Source organism: Saccopteryx bilineata, chromosome 9 (genome assembly GCF_036850765.1).
Source record: "Saccopteryx bilineata isolate mSacBil1 chromosome 9, mSacBil1_pri_phased_curated, whole genome shotgun sequence".
Lineage (NCBI taxonomy): Eukaryota > Metazoa > Chordata > Mammalia > Chiroptera > Emballonuridae > Saccopteryx > Saccopteryx bilineata.
This window is the reverse complement of record NC_089498.1, coordinates 33,346,906-33,362,518: the sequence shown is the minus strand read 5'-3', so window position 1 is coordinate 33,362,518 and position 15,613 is coordinate 33,346,906. Positions and strand designations below refer to the sequence as shown.

The window sequence follows — 15,613 nt, the reverse complement described above, 5'->3', positions numbered from 1 at the left end:
CTCTGCCTTTTGCCGTTTCAAGATTTGGGAAGTTTATGAACCTCTTCTCAGAATCAGTTTCTCCCCCAGCAAGCAGGAAAAATCAAGGCCACCTGTCCGGAGAGGTACAGTTAGAGTCAGGGCCAATTTGGGATTCAATTCCCTCGTCCATTTCCTTTCTACTTCACACTCTGCTCCAGTGGCCAAGGTGGCCGGGAACTTGTTTGCCTGACCCCACGGGCAGGGATGGACGCTCTGTCCTCCACCCTGGCTGCTGGTGGAGGTGAGAAGTTGTGACTGCAGGTGTAGACTCTGACCCAGTGAAGGGGACACAGGACCTTGGTGTCCAGCCCCACCTTGACCTGCCACACTGTGTTCAGTGACCTCGGCCTCCTCCCAGACAAGGACCTATGGGGCAGAATCGCTTTAATGGAGCATTTATCACTCCAGTGCCGGCAGTTAGACATGACAGTCATGTATTGGTTGTACCCTGTGTGCTTGCTGGGTGCTGCGGCGCTGGCCAGGGAGGCTGGGGCGGTGCTGGGACCGTGCACGGAGAGTCACAGATAAGAACAAAGCGTGACAGGGTCAGGGCTGTGCCAGAAAAGCAGGCCGTGAAGGAATTGGCTTTGGAATGAGACAACTGTTTTTTTTTTTATTAATTTTAATGGGATGACATTGATAAATCAGGGTACATATGTTCAGAGAAAACATCTCTAGGTTATTTTGACATTTGATTATGCTGCATTCCCATCACCCAAAGTCCATTTGTCTTCCGTCACCTTCTAACTGGTTTTCTTTGTGCCCCTCCCGTCCCCCAACCCCCTCCCTCTCCTCCCGCCCCCCCTGCCCTAACCACCACACTCTTGTCCATGTCTCTGAGTCTCATTTTTATGTCCCACCTATGTATGGAATCATATAGTTCTTAGTTTTTTCTGATTTACTTATTTTGCTCAGTATAATGTTATCAAGGTCCATCCATGTTGTTGTAAATGATCCGATGTCATCATTTCTTATGGCTCAGTAGTATTCTATAGTATATATGTACCAAAGCTTTTTAATCCACTCGTGAGACGACTGGTTTTAAACACTGGCTCTGCCTTTTGCTGTCTGAAGAGTTGGAAAGTTAACAAACCTCTTCTAAGAATCAGTGTCTCCACCAGCAAGCAGGTTTATTGTGTATGATACGATGTGGCCTCCTGGGAGGATTAAAGGTGGCGATATATCTACAGCAGCTAGAGGGGAAGCCAAACAATAGTAGTTTTCCAGAAAACCTAGGTTGACCTTAGCAGGTAAACACTGAGCTTCCTGGCAGCCAAGGGAAAAACGGAGAAATAAGAGGACAGTCAGGCTCACCCAAAAGCAGGAAAGCAGATCTGGAAGTGGAATGGCACTGAATGCGAAAGTGAGATGAGGTGGTGCTCTATAAGGAGTGGCAGATATCACCACTGGGGACAGTAGGCTCCATCTCCATCTGTGACAGGTACAGATGTGATCCTCATAGGAGTGAGCCTCAACTCAACCATCATAATGAAAAGCAATGCGGTGAAAGAAATGCCGGCTGGCGTGTCGCCCTCTGATGTCTGAGGGCAACCTCAGAGTAAAGGAAGGTAGGAGTTCTCCCTTGGACTGTCCTGCTCCAGTACTAACCGGTTCCCTCAAGTTTGTGACAGGCACTAACTGAAGCAAGGGCTGGGTGGCGTCCTTGGACTTCAAGCATGGGCTCTGGGTCTAGAAGACCTGCGCGGACCCTACCTGCCAGTCACCAGCTGCGTGACCGTGGCCAGGCCTGTCTCCGAGCAGCCCTTTCCCCTCAGCTTTCTGAGCTTTTCTTAGCCTGGGCACCTGCAAAGCCCGAAGCACAGAGCCTGGCCTGTCACACATTCCTGGTCAATGGTGACACTGGAGTTTGAGTGGAACCTATACTAGATATGTCTCGTAACGTATGTGAATGTGGCCAAGTGACATTTTATAGTATGATGACTAGTTCTGCTCTGAGCGAGTGGCACGGCTGCAGGGGTCTCTTCAGGTGTCCCCGTGTAACTGCACGGCGACGCGGCCCAGGGTGCAGCTGGCCCCAAGCACCTAGCGAGCTGCCCACCTCCCACACGGGACTGCCTCGCATGCCTGCCGAGGACGGTCTGGGTTTGGACCCGGACATGACAAAGCTGCAGACTGGCCACTGAAGGCAGGCGGTGAACTTCTCTGTTTGGGCAGGTGAGATGGTTGAAATTTGTTGTTGTTAATTTGAGGTGAAATTCATGAAGCAGAGAATTAACCTCTTTAGCATACCATTTGGTGGCGTTCAGTACGTTCACAATGTTGTGTAACCACCACCTCCATCTAGTTCCAAAACATTTTCATCACCCCAAAGAAAGCAAGTCACTCCCTACTTCTTCCCCCAGCCAGCCCCTGGCAACCAAGAATCTTTCTGTTGCTGTTGATTTAACTGTTCTGGACACTTTATGTCAATGGAATCACACATATGCGGTCCATTGTGATGGCTTCTTTCACTTAGAACATTGTTTTCAAGGCTCATACTTTGTTGTGGCCCGTGTCAGATCTTCCTTCCTTTTTATGGCTGAATAACATGCCCGTATGTGGATAGAGCACATGTTGCCCATTCATTAGTTGATGGACATTTGGGTTGTTTCCACCTTTTGGCCGCTGGGAACGGTGCTGTGAACATTTGTGCACATTTGCTTCAGTGGATCTTTTGAATTCTTGTGGGCATAGCACGCACACAGCTATACCCGGGGGGTGGAATTTCTGGGTCACACGGTAATTCTCCAACTGTTCAAGGAGACTGATTGGGATTTTAACCTATTCATTTGGAGCATTTTCTCCCCATTGATCTATGCTATGTGGTCCTCTGGTCAGGGCTGGGGGCAGACCATTCTGGGTTTGGATAGAAGTGATGCTACTTGCTGTGTGATCTCTGGTGAGTTACTTGACCTCTCTGTCTCCACATCCCCCCCACCAGCACCACCCTGCTGATCACAGGATGGCACAGGCAGCACTGAGGGAGACAGTGTGCCCCATGTGCCTGACTCCATGCCGGGCTCTATAGTGTAAAGTAGTGGGCACTCTCATACTGTTAGGGTTGAAAGTTGTGCTCTCTTTTCCACCCACTCAGACTCGCGGAGGCTCTAAGATGTTTGTGGGCTGCCACCGGCAGAGATGCTGCAGAGCGGGTGTGATGGGCGGCAGAAGTGTAACATGCCCAGCTGGCAGCGTTCCTCAGCCACGCCCCAGAGAGCCTCGGCCCCCTAGAAATAGTACTTTTTAAATAGCCGAGCTGATTGGAACAGTACCAGCTTTGGGGTGAGGTGGGCGGGGGAAGCTCCTCTGCTCGCCAATGCCACCAGCAGGACCCAGTTAAGGGGCGTTCTTATGGGCCAGGCAGTCCCTGACCTTCAGAGTAGGGGGGTCTTCTCCACACTTTACAGACAAGGGAGAGAGGCCCTGAGGGACGGGCTACAAGGACAGTCAGCTCGGAACTGCACAGCTGGGACTTGATCTGCATCTTACCCTTCCTGCAAGCCCACGGTTGTGCTACTGGTTTGGCATGAGCAGCTGGCACCAGGCCTTGTTGAGGAGGCAGGTGGCTGGGAGGTGGCAGGACCCAAGGCAGGAGGGACATGCTAGAGGAGGCAGGGAAGTGTGGGCAGAGACCTCACCCAACGTGATGGCTCTAACCACCACCATGCTTCCCAGGCTGCTGTTCCAGGCCCGGAGTGGGAGGTGGGAAGACTCACACTCGTGGTCCTGCCTCCCGGGCGCCCACTGGGCCCGACCCACTGCCACCTTGCTTTAGGGCCTGTCTCCTTGCTCACCACCCCCCACCCCCACCCCAGGCCTCTGCTGCTCCCAGAATCCGTGCCCCCCCCCGCCCCCCTCTCCATCCTGCCTTAGGAGAGGAACCCATGGCTCTCTCCTCCTTTGTCCCTGGAGCGTTTTGTGTGTGGTGTCTTTCCTGTTAACCAGGACAAGGAAATAGAAGCAGGGCTGCCACCCAGGTTCTAGAATAGGATTTAAACATTATTTCAAGTCCAGGGTCTTGGGTCTCCTGTCTCATTCGAAGAGCTCATTGACAAGTGTGCATAGACGATGAACTGTGCCCAGGGGTCTGGCCTTTGTGCCCAGCTCCTGGGAGGTGGCCTCTAGGACCTTGGAATGTCCTTCCTGATATGAGGGTCTTTGTTTACCTGGGGCCTTGGGCCATTGGTATTAGTCTGGCCTTCAGAGGGGCTGGAGGTTAAGGTCAGCCATGTCTACATGACCAATCCCAATGACAACTCTGATCATGGAGGCTCTGGTGAGCATCCCTGGTTGGTGGTACTCTGCATGTTACCCTCTAGTGCTGGGAGAAGGAGGTGCTTTCTGCACCACTGCACTGGGACGGGACAATGGAGGCTACGCACCTGCCTCTTCCCCTGGTTGATTTTAGTCTATCCTTTGGCTGCCACAATCCGTGGACATGAGTGTAGTGGCTTCGATGAGTCTGATGAGTCCAGTGAGTCCTTCTAGTGAATTACTGAAACTTAGGGGGGGTCTTGGGGACCATGAATTTTGTAACAGGCATGAGCTTAGTTGTCAAAATATGGACCTCATGGTTATCACCTCCATTTCAGACAGGAACACTGAAGTACAGGGAGACTTGGTCCAGAATTCATGTCTTATAAGGGGCCCAGGGGCCCATGCATCCTGATGGCTCTGCTCCTCCAGCTGTTACCAATTAGAAAACGGGAAACAGAAACACAGAGCACGCAGCTTGTTCCCCGCCGGAGTTTATTTGGTGCTTGTCTCAGCGGTATTCCCCTAGTGTGGCACTGGCTACGCGGGCTCTACTGCCGCCTGCAGACTCGGCACAGGCCTAGGTTGGGCACTACAGGGTCTTGGCTCCTATCAGAAGAGGAATGTCAACCAGGAGTGGAAGAGACAGAGGAGAGGGGTGGCCTGCGGAGGGGTGAGTCTCGCTGAGGACTGAGGAGGCCGGGGTGGTGGGAGGCTGGGCATGCGTGGCCATTCGGTGGGGTGAGGGCGGGGGTGCTGGCTCCAGGAAGCCTCCCCATCACTGTCCCCATCACCGCAGGCCCTGGCTGGCTTCAGCAAGGCCCCCGCCGCTCAGACGCTGCTCGGCCAACAAGGGTGGGAGGGGTGGGGATGCTGGGGGAGGGGTTCACCTTCACCTCGAACAGCAGGAAAAACACATTCTTGTTTGGAAGTGTATTGAAAAGACAGCTCATATACCAAAGTTTCTAGAAAAGAGGGGACGTCCTTTGTAAGTAGAGAGGGCAGGGTGTCAGGTTCATCCGCAGGGGTGCTGGGGAGCTGGTCAGTCTCGGCCCACTGTGCACCAGGCAGCTAGGGATGGGGCAGGAGAGACGTGTAAGCGGGGAGAGCTGCTGGGGACCCGCAGCACATGTCCCGTGGGGCTGCAGGGAGGGGCAGGGCAGCCCTCCCCCGCTCCCCGGCAAGCACGTGCCCTCCATCCAGGGCCGGCTCTGTGCCGGGCTGGGCCGCCTGCCAGTGCACAGGAGAGGCTGCCAAGTGCTCGCTGGGTGTCCTGATGGCAGAGCACATGCCTGTGGGTGGGGGCCCGCCCTGGACTGGGGGGTACTTTCTGGGCCTCTGGCATAGGCTCGCCATACTCTGGGCTCTGGGCCCATGTACTTGGCGCCTTTGGTCTTGTCTGAGGCCTTCTTCCTGCAGCTTCTCCTATTGTACTGAGGTTGTAGGGCCAACTTATGTCCCTGCCCCTGTCCTTCCAGTGTGGGGGCTGGCCTAGCACTCTGGCCCCCTGGCCTCTAGACACACCTGGCACTGCTGCTGAGGGCTCACTTGTGGAGTCACTAGAGGACCAGCAGCTAAGGGAACAGTAAAGGGTTGTCGGAAGTCGGGCCTTCCCCTTCCTTCAACTCAGCCTCCCGGGCCTGGCGATGGCCGCTGCTCCCGGGGGAACCAGGGACCACCCCCCATTGTTGTTCCAGGCCCTCCGCCCCTCCCACTGCTACCTGGCACCGAGATCCTGGAGAGGGCCTCGGGCTGGCTCAGCGTGTCCACTTTGACGTGCCGAAAGGCCTTGCACACGGGGCTCTGCAGGTGCCTGCAACCCAGGGGGCCGCCGGTGAGCCCTCGGGGCTGGGTGGCCGGGGCAGCCTCTGGGACAGGCGCTTGGGCTCTAATCCTGGCTCAGCCCGGGATGGGGACTTGAACACCAGTCAGCCAGTCTTGGGGCTCAGAGCCGTCATGCAAGGATAAGAAGGTCAGGCCCCCGGGAGGCTGATTGCTGGGGCCCTGGAGAGTGAGTGGCAGGTTTGGGCAAAGAACAGCCTGTTTCTGGCCCCCAAGTGAGTGTCCTTAATGAGGTAACATTTCTGGATGTTTATCCCTTGGGGCAGCAGTTTTCAAATAGGAGAGGCCTTGTCCTCAGGACCCAGGGACCTGGATTCAGAGCTCAGAGGAGTGGGATGAGGGAGGGTCACACTCCACAGTGAGAAACCACCTCCCACTGGCTCAAGGGCACGCCTCGGCCAGTGAGGCCTGCATTCTGGGTGGTGGATGCTGCTGGAACCTGGGCTCATTACTGCCCTGTCCTCTCTGCCCCCTTCATCCCTTCCCACATGCTCGGGGACAAGGAACGGTGCTGGGGGCCAGGGCAGCCCCACCTTCCCACGCTCTATCACCCGACCAGCTGCCACAGGCCTGGTATTAGTGGGCATGGCCCTGCTTACCTCTTCCACGCCTCCTCTGTCTCCCAGAACTCGTAGATCACGAAGGTGAAGCCATCTGACAGCCTCCCAGTGGCGATGCTACAAGGGGCGATGAGAGGTCGGGGTCAGTAGACACGTTTGGGCCACCCATACACCTGCCTCCATGGACCTGGGCCCTCAGGAACCGTTCCTCCAGCCCTTCTGTCCCCGCCACTGCTCTCAAAAGAGCATAGACAGGGCGTCACTGAGCCAGGCTGTGATACCTAAGACCCTGGAAATGGGAGCCGGCAGAAGCTGGCACACCCAGAGGTATTCCAGGACAGGTAGCCAGTCTGTCAGCAGCCCCGGGCTGTGTGACCCACAATGCTGCTGCCTTCCTGATGGGCATAGCCCAGAGCCTGCAGGCCCAGCCACCGAGTCCGATCGGGTCAGCACGTATCCCACCACCCAGAGCAAGGCCTGGCAGCAGAGAGTGGCCAGTACAGGTTTGTTGAATGAATTATAATGAAATATCATTTTAAAGGCTAAATGTTCATTTTCTCCTGTTACGTTCTACTTCATAATCGTTATCTCATTGAATCCTTAAAACAATACTGTAGCCCTGGCCGGTTGGCTCAGTGGTAGAGCGTTGGCCTGGCATGCGGGGGACCCGGGTTCGATTCCCGGCCAGGGCACACAGGAGAAGTGCCCATTTGCCTCTCCACCTCCCCCTCCTTCCTCTCTTTCTCTCTCTTCCCCTCCCGCAGCCAAGGCTCCATTGGAGCAAAGATGGCCCGGGCGCTGGGGATGGCTCCTTGGCCTCTGCCCCAGGCGACGCCCCGGAGGGGCAGAGCGTTGCCCCTGGTGGGCGTGTTGGGTGAATCCCGGTCGGGCGCATGCGGGAGTCTGACTGTCTCTCTCCGTTTCCAGCTTCAGAAAAATACAAAAAAACAAACAAAAAAAAACAATACTGTAAGTCAGAACAGGCCAGCTGAGGGAGGGGCAGGGCCTGCCCTGCTCTGGACCAGTGGTCCTGCAGGTCCCAGGTCACGCCTGCACTGCCTGTGTGATGGTGGTGGGCCATTTACCTCCTTTTCAATAGGACTGTGCTCTCTGGACTGGGGGAGAAAGCAAGGGGGTGCTCCCAAGAACGTGGCAGACCTGGGGGGGGGCGGAGGCTGACTCCGAGACCACATGGTCTCTAACTGCCCCTCGGGCCCTCGCCTGTCCAGGCTGCCTCTCTTTTCTCCTGCTCAGCAGAACAGAACCCCAAACAGTCCTCGAGGAGGGGAGCTCTGTCATGGGTGGCGTCTGCTGTATAATTACAGGCAATTCCAGGTTTTGCCACGAGGATAGAAGCAGGCAGACAAGACTGCTAATAGTGGTACCATTAGTTCATTATTATCCAGCTAAAATTACACATGGCGCTGTAGGCTTGTAATTCGATGAGACGGTGGGGGATCGAGGCTGCCCACTGCCCACTAATCAGCTCCAGCCCTGGCCCTTTGCCAGCTTCAGAAGGCGCTTAATGGGCTTTTCTCTCTGACAAAGGTCATCCGATCTGGTGCATCTAAGTCTGGTAACTGCAGCAAGATGAAAGCAGTCATGGTGATTGTATCTGCTCAGCTGAAGCACTGACTGGGTTTCTGGGGGGAGGGGGTGCCTCTGGATGGGCAGGAGGGCACAGTGTGAAGCTTGCTGTGTGCTCCCTGTGTGCAGAGGAGGGGCGCTGGGCCCCTCGTGGCTCCACCCCACCCCACCCCAGGCCCTGTCCTCGGTGGCAGTGAACACGCTGCTGCCGTGGCTTCAGGTGCCACCTGCACATCGACCATGCCCAGCCCACTCTCCCAGGATCTCCACACTCCAACGCTGGCACCTCACCTGGCATCTCAAATTTAACGTGGCCCAAATGGCCTGTGTGACTTCCCCGCACCGGAGGCCTGACCTGGACTCCCAGCTCGGCTCAGGGCAGCAGCCTCTTACCGAGCGTCTGCAGATCTCCGGTTCTGCCTCATCTCCCTTCCACCCCTCCCCTCCCCCCAGACACCAGCAAGCTGGTCAGCTGTACTCCAAAACAGATCCCAGCCCTAACCAGCTCGTGCCAAGGCCCAAGCCCCCTCCCTGGGTCACCGCAGGGCCCCGCCCTGGCCACCCTGCTGCACCTTGTTCTCCTCCCCTGCCCCCTTCTGCACACAGAGGAGACCAGACTGTGTCTCGCTCCTACTTACACCTCTCCAATATGGTCCATTGTACTCCGAATGAGGCAGAGGTGAGTGGGTCCTGCTCGCCATCCCTGGCCCTCCCTCGTCACTGCTCAAGCATGGGTTGGCCTGTGTCCTGTGCAGTTACCATCTTGAAATTCTTAATAATGTTTGAACAAGGGGCCCTGTCCGTTCATTTTGCACTAGAACCTAAAAATAACACAGCTGGTCCTGGAGAGAGGCCTGACTTTTCCAGGACACACAGATAAACCTGCTTTGTAGGGAGCCAAGATGTGTCTGCCAGGGGCAAGTCTGTTCCCATTGTTTTACAACTATGTAGATGGACTCCCAGAAGGCAGGGGCTGGTTTTCTTAGCTTCTCCTGGCCTCCCCTGGCCCTGGCACCTGCTAATTCCTAGGCATGCTGGCCTTGCTCAGACTCTGCGGTCTAGATGCTCAGGCCCCAGGCCCCAGTGCGCGTGCCTCCGCAGTACCCATCGTCCTTCAGAAGCATCTTCCTTTGCCCCTCTCCCAACGCCTAGAATAAACATTCAGCAAGAGCAGCCACCTGGGTCAGGGCTGTGTCCCCAGGGCCTGGCCGGGAATCTGGGTGAAGGCACACAAGCTCTCAAGATGGAAAAAGCAAACTGGAGAGGGAGAGAATCGAGGCAGAGAACGGCACCAAGGCCGCAGCAATGGGCCTGGGCACGGATGGGAGGGCCTGGGACAGCCAGCCAGCCAGCCCTCGGGAAGCACCCCCAGCCAGGGTGAGGGCTGTTATCTTTTGTGGCCCAACGTGATGTGGCCACGCCCACCTGGTTCAGCTTTGCCAGGAAGCAACGCCAGTCTTCACAGCAGCGGCCAGAGGGTGAAGCAGCGAGGGGCAGCCACACAGTAAGAGCAGCAGCTGGCATTAAGCAAGCTGCAACTGCACCCTGGGCACTGGCCTAAGCCCTGCACGTGTACTCTTCCCTTTATGCTGCCAACAGCCCACGGAGTGGGTCCAGTCAGTGGTCCCACTCTACAGAAAAGTAAGTTGAGGTCAGGGAGATGAAGTCACTACTCACCCTATTTGCACAGAGGGGAAGAGCCTGAGCTTGGACTTGAACCCCGCTCCCATAACTGCCCCGCTGGGCGCTTCCCTGGGGTATGGAGTGTCCTCAGGTCATCGTTCCGTCCTCCACCCCAGGCAGAGCTCCCCAGCACTGCCCGGCCCAGCAGCGTACTCACTGGAAGCAGTTCCTGGCCCCAGCGGTTCCTCGCAGGTACTGTCGCAGGGAGTCCAGGAACTCGCTCAGCTGCTCAGGGCACACGGCCATCTCCTGCCGGACCAGCTGCAGGTGCTGTGGGGCCACAGGGTGAGTGAGCCCCTCGGCTCCTGGACAGCCCGCTCCCCCGCAGGACTCACAGGTACAGCCCAAGACCCAGCCCCCCAGACCTCCCTCCAGAGAGGACAGGACAGTTTGGTCCAAATAAAACTAAATCACCCCAAACCCGTGCATACACTTTTCATTCTTACAAACATGGGCTAAACAAGAACAAGAACTTAAAAAGCCAAACACAGGTAGTTAGTCCCACAAATGCTGAAAAGTGTGTTTAAAGAGGCTCTACGGAAGTCCAGAGCGGTCTGCGAGGCACCCGGGTCTGAGACACAACAAATCAGTGACCAGCAAATTCATTTCTGACTAAGTGTTTTGACGTCACTGTCCTGTTGCTCACTTTGCTCCAGGCCAATTTTTTTTTAATTTTAAAACAAAGCCCTGGGCCCTGGCCGATTGGCTCAGTGGTAAAGCGTTGGCCTGGCATGCGGGGGTCCCGGGTTCGATTCCCGGCCAGGGCACACAGGAGAGCGCCCATCTGCTTCTCCACCCCTCCCCCTCTCCTTCCTCTCTGTCTCTCTCTTCCCCTCCTGCAGCCGAGGCTCCATTGGATCAAAGGATGGCCCGGGCGCTGGGGATGGCTCCTTGGCCTCTGTCCCAGGCGCTGGAGTGGCTCTCGTCCCGACAGAGCGATGCCCCGGATGGGTGGAGCATCGCCCCCTGGTGGGCGTGCCGGGTGGATCCCGGTCGGGCGCAAGCGGGAGTCTGACTGCCTCCCCGTTTCCAGCTTCAGAAAAATAAAAAATAAAAAAAAACAAAACAAACAAACAAAACAAAGCCCTGTTGCCTTAAAGAACAAGTGTTGGGGCAACTTCTCCTCACATGGTGGTCCCTGGGGATGGGGTGGCAGGTCAATTGAGCCACCTGCATCTGGAGTCGTAGGCTCAGGCAGGGATGGGGCCACAGGAGGGGAGGAGAGGTGTCAGGGGAGGGGGAGGGGGCCCTCACCATGTTGGTGCCTTCTTCATCTGAGAGGCGCTGCTGCAGGTCAAACCAGAGGGTCTGAAACAACAAAGCATAAAGTGATGCTGGAGACAAAGGCCACCTCCACCAGGAAGGCCTCCAGGACCACAACAATGACACCAGAGTACCCCAGGGCCACCACAGAGCCCCAGCCCCTCCACACCAAGGTCCTAGGGGCTCTGGAGTCTGCCAGGCTAGTGGGAGCTCCCAGGGACAGGGCCTCACTGGACAGGGCTCAGTCTACCTCCATGTACAGTGCTGGCTCAGAGGGGACCCAGTAAACCACAGAGACCAAGCGGACCTACGGCAGAAGCCATGGAGGAGGCTCCAATTTCTCTGGGGGCTTAGGTGGGTGGGTGGGGGGGGTGTCTTGGAAGAGACAGTGATTGGGATTTAAGATCTCTGAATCCAAGATGCTGGGCTTTTGCCACAATTGCTGGTAACAGCCCTGAGATTCCCTATCAACTTACAAACCAACCCCAATCTCAACCCTGGGTGCCCCTGGAATCTAATGGTCTGAATAGGGTGCCTGTTTTCACCGGCCTTCCACAGGCTCTGGGCTGAGTGCTTTACAAACACATTTCATTGAACTCTCCAGACCAGGCGTCCCCAAACTATGGCCCCAGCGGGCCACGTGCGGCCCCCTGAGGCTATTTATCGTGTGGGCCCCCTGAGGCTATTTATCCGGCTCCCGCTGCACTTCTGGAAGGGGCACCTCTTTCATTGGTGGTCAGTGAGAGGAGTACTGTATGTGGCGGCCCTCCAATGGTCTGAGGGACAGTGAACTGGCCCCCTGTGTAAAAAGTTTGGGGACCCCTGCTCCAGACCATGAGGCAGGTGCTGCTTCTGTAAGCCCCAGGACAGCAGGAACCCCAGTGTTTACGGCCGCATGTGGGTGTCCAGAACAGGACCCAGTCTCATGGATGCTCAGGGGTCACTATTTTAGCAGAGAACCCCGGGCTCTGAACGCCACAAAAGCTCGTTAGGTACTGAGCCTGGGTCTGAACTCGGGGCTTCTCTTTTCCTGACACAGAATCCTGGTTCTCCCTTTAACTTGGGAACCCCAATAAATGCTCCTGTCTACCTTCCCAGAGGACAGCTGTGTCTCTGGTGCCCAGTCACACGTGCCCAGTTCCCTCTCACAAAGCATGTGTGTGGCCCATCGGCTGGATTTTAAGGAAATGCACAGGCAGATGGGTTGGCCTGTGTCCTGTGCAGTCACCATCTTGAAATTCTTAATAATGTTTGAACAAGGGGCCCTGTCCGTTCATTTTGCACTAGAACCTAAAAATAACACAGCTGGTCCTGGAGAGAGGCCTGACTTTTCCAGGACACACAGATAAACCTGCTTTGTAGGGAGCCAAGATGTGTCTGCCAGGGGCAAGTCTGTTCCCATTGTTTTACAACCATGTAGATGGACTCCCAGAAGGCAGGGGATGGTTTTCTCGGCTTCTCCTGGCTGGAGGATAAGGGGAGAATGAGGGGAGGATGGGGGAGGCACAGTGGCACCCTCATCTGCCCTGCCAGCCTGGCCGCCCCAGGGTTCCACCATCCAGCCCCAGGCAGAGCCTGGAGTGGCTCAGGTTGGCCCACGGCGGGTGGGCGGAGCCAGACCTGTAAAGCCCCGCCCAGTCTCCAGGCCACCCAGGTGCTCTGCTGTTACCAGCCAGCCTGTTGTTAGGGCGACCAGCGCGCTAAAAATAAACTTCAAAGAGCCTCCCTCTGTAGGCGCCTGTGGAGTTGTTATGACAACCGGGCCAACGGGTCCACAAAACCGCTCCCACCCAGACGCTGCTATAAGCAGGAGGGAGATGCCACTTTGGCCTCAGCCCTGCTGGTGGGATCCCTGCCGTTTCCTTCCAACTCCCCCCTAGTCCTGGCCTCAGTATCCCCCTGGCCCTATGGCCTCCCCCTGCCTTCACGAATACCTCAGAGCCAGTCCCAAACCCATCAAAATACTTTTGCCCTTTTGCAAATGATGTTAGAAACTCATAAAAGTCAGAAAAATGTACAATTGCTGCAACCGGGGCTCTGAGATACTAGGTTTATGTAGGTATATGGGTATGGTATGTACATCTGTCTAGTTTTGGGCACCAGAATGTCTAATAATTGCTAACATTGCTAATGTTAAAACTAACTTCACAGCAGGCTCTGTGCTGGGCCATTTAGACATTATTTTATTTATTGCTCACAACAACTCTGTGAGAGGCACTATTCCAATTTTTTTCCCCCTCTATCACTAGAGGAGGAATCTGAGGCTCAGAGAGGGTAAGTCACTGACCTAAGGTCACACAGCTGTTAAGTGATATGGCCAAGATTCAAACTGGGCAGTCTGATACCTGGATCTGTTGGTAAACCTTAAGGCAACCTGTTTTCTTTCTTCCAAGAAATGCTCATTGTAATGGGCTGAATTGTGTCTTCCCCAAATTGAAGGGCCAGTTCCCAGGACCTCGTGTGACTACATTTGGAGAGAAGGCCTTTGAAGAGGTATTTAAGTTAAAATGAGGGAACGGGGTGGGCCCTAATCCAGTATGCCTGGTGTCCATATAAGAGGAAGAGATTAGGACAGAGGAAACAGTGTGTGAGGACACAGGGAGAAGACAGCTGTCTACATGCCAAGGAGAGAGGCCTCAGAATAAAGCAGCCCCGCACACCCCGGGGCCTCACTTCTTGCCCTGCACTGCTCTTGAAGCCCCCAGCCTGTGTATGGTGCACGGGATGGCAGTCCCGGGAAGCTGGTGCAGGCTTACTGTGAGGACCTCCCGAGTTATGAAACGGTCCTTGGAAACAGGATTCTGCAAAGGTGGGGTAAATTCCATTATCTGTGGACGTGCCGTATCATATTTAAAAGATCGCATGCTACTGGTCATTCAGGTTGTTATTAATCTCTCCTGGGGCGTCACCATCCCTCCGCCCCACCATGCTGTATCTTGGTTCTCCCTGCCCAGGCTTCCTTAAAGCTCCCTGAAGCTCCATCCCCGTGCCTCCATGGCCCTGCTGACTGCTATCTGCTCCCTGAGATGCGCACCCTGGCTGCCCGCCCACCCTGCCACAGCCCCTTCCACCCCAGACACCTCTCCGTGAGCCTGTACAGTGAACATAGTTCCTGGGTCTGTCCATGTGCTTTCTGTCCTCCATTTCTACTCCACGGGGGGAAGGCTTTCCAAGGCTCCATGACTTCCGTCCCAAACTCCGGACCTAGCTCAGCCCTCCCTGGGGTGGGGCTGGGGGGCGTGGGGGAACAGAGATGGGTGCTCGGGGACCTTACCTTGTTCTCCAGCCGTCCTATTAGCTCTGCCAGGCGGCTGATCTGGGCTTCCAGCCCCTCCTCCTTGGGGTCTGAGGTGACTGGGAAAGAGGCGCAGAGACACACTGATGTTAGGCAGGGCCAGCCTGGGGGAGGGGAGCTCCCAGCCTCCCCAGGGGCCTGACCTGTCGCCTCCCTCACAGTCCCAGTTGCACTTGAAAGCCCAGACCCCATCTGGGCCACTGTCAGAACTCCTCCCAGGATCCCCACCCAATGTCCCCCGCCCCAGGCTCCCGCGTGTTCTCACCAGAAGGTAGGCTCCTCTCCTGTTCCGTGGCCATGAACTTGTGGCTAGGGACACAGGGGGCAGTAGGGCTTCCATACCAGGTCTGCGCCACCCCAGGGCCAGGTTTGCTGGGGTTCTGGCTGTGTGAGTGAGAGAAACACACACTAGGAGGGAAGCCGTGGGGCCCTGACCACTTTGGTGGCTTTGATAAACATCAAGCACACACTGCGGGCTGAAGTATGCACCGTGTCCTACAGGGAGCCTGAGCCCATGCCTGTGAAGTGAGCCTCATGGCCTTCGTTTCATAGAAGAGGAAACAGGCCCACAGGTGGGGGACTTGGCCAAGAACACTCACCGGCGAGGCCGACGGAATAGGAACTCAGCCCCATACCAGGACTCGGCCTGGCCCTGTTCCCCGAGGTTCAGTTCCAGACTCCCGCCCCCACCCCCACCTATGCTCACGGCTTCCCTCCCCCTCCCTGCCTGCCTCGCTAGCTCACTAAGAGCCAACCTGGTGGCCTGTGTGGTGTGGGTGGAGGGGCTGAGCTTGTACCCTCTCCAAAAAATGGCGCCTTAGGACACGGTCAAGAGTAGGCAGGCATATGACAGGACAGTGTAGTCAGCCCAGTCTGAGAGAGCGGCCAGGCCTGACCTGTCCCTACTCTCATGCACACTGATGTGACTACACGTGCACAGCTGTAGCATGCTCTGACAGGCCCCCACAGCCCACCAAGCCCTGTGCCTGGCACAACAGCAGGGATTCAACCGCTGCTTGGTGAATGTCTGAACACCCATGTGCACAAGATGCTGCAGAACTCACCATGGGCACATAAACACATACTGACACGCGTGTCCACACAACAT

The 15,613-nt window shown here is 56.1% G+C and overlaps 1 protein-coding gene across 1 annotated transcript in view; it reads right to left on the bottom strand.

Annotated features, from left to right (window-relative positions):
* Positions 1–4,672: 4,672 nt before the first annotated feature.
* Positions 4,673–15,613, bottom strand: part of NECAB2 (N-terminal EF-hand calcium binding protein 2) — a 34,844-nt gene continuing 23,903 nt past the window's right edge. The window contains exons 7-13 of the mRNA XM_066243601.1: positions 14,771–14,889; positions 14,485–14,564; positions 11,202–11,255; positions 10,105–10,217; positions 6,717–6,794; positions 5,997–6,088; positions 4,673–5,346 (exon numbers count right to left, since the gene is read on the bottom strand). Of these exons, the coding sequence (XP_066099698.1) occupies positions 5,318–5,346; positions 5,997–6,088; positions 6,717–6,794; positions 10,105–10,217; positions 11,202–11,255; positions 14,485–14,564; positions 14,771–14,889 (565 nt within the window). The 3' untranslated portion in view covers positions 4,673–5,317. The remainder of the gene's footprint in view (positions 5,347–5,996; positions 6,089–6,716; positions 6,795–10,104; positions 10,218–11,201; positions 11,256–14,484; positions 14,565–14,770; positions 14,890–15,613) is intronic.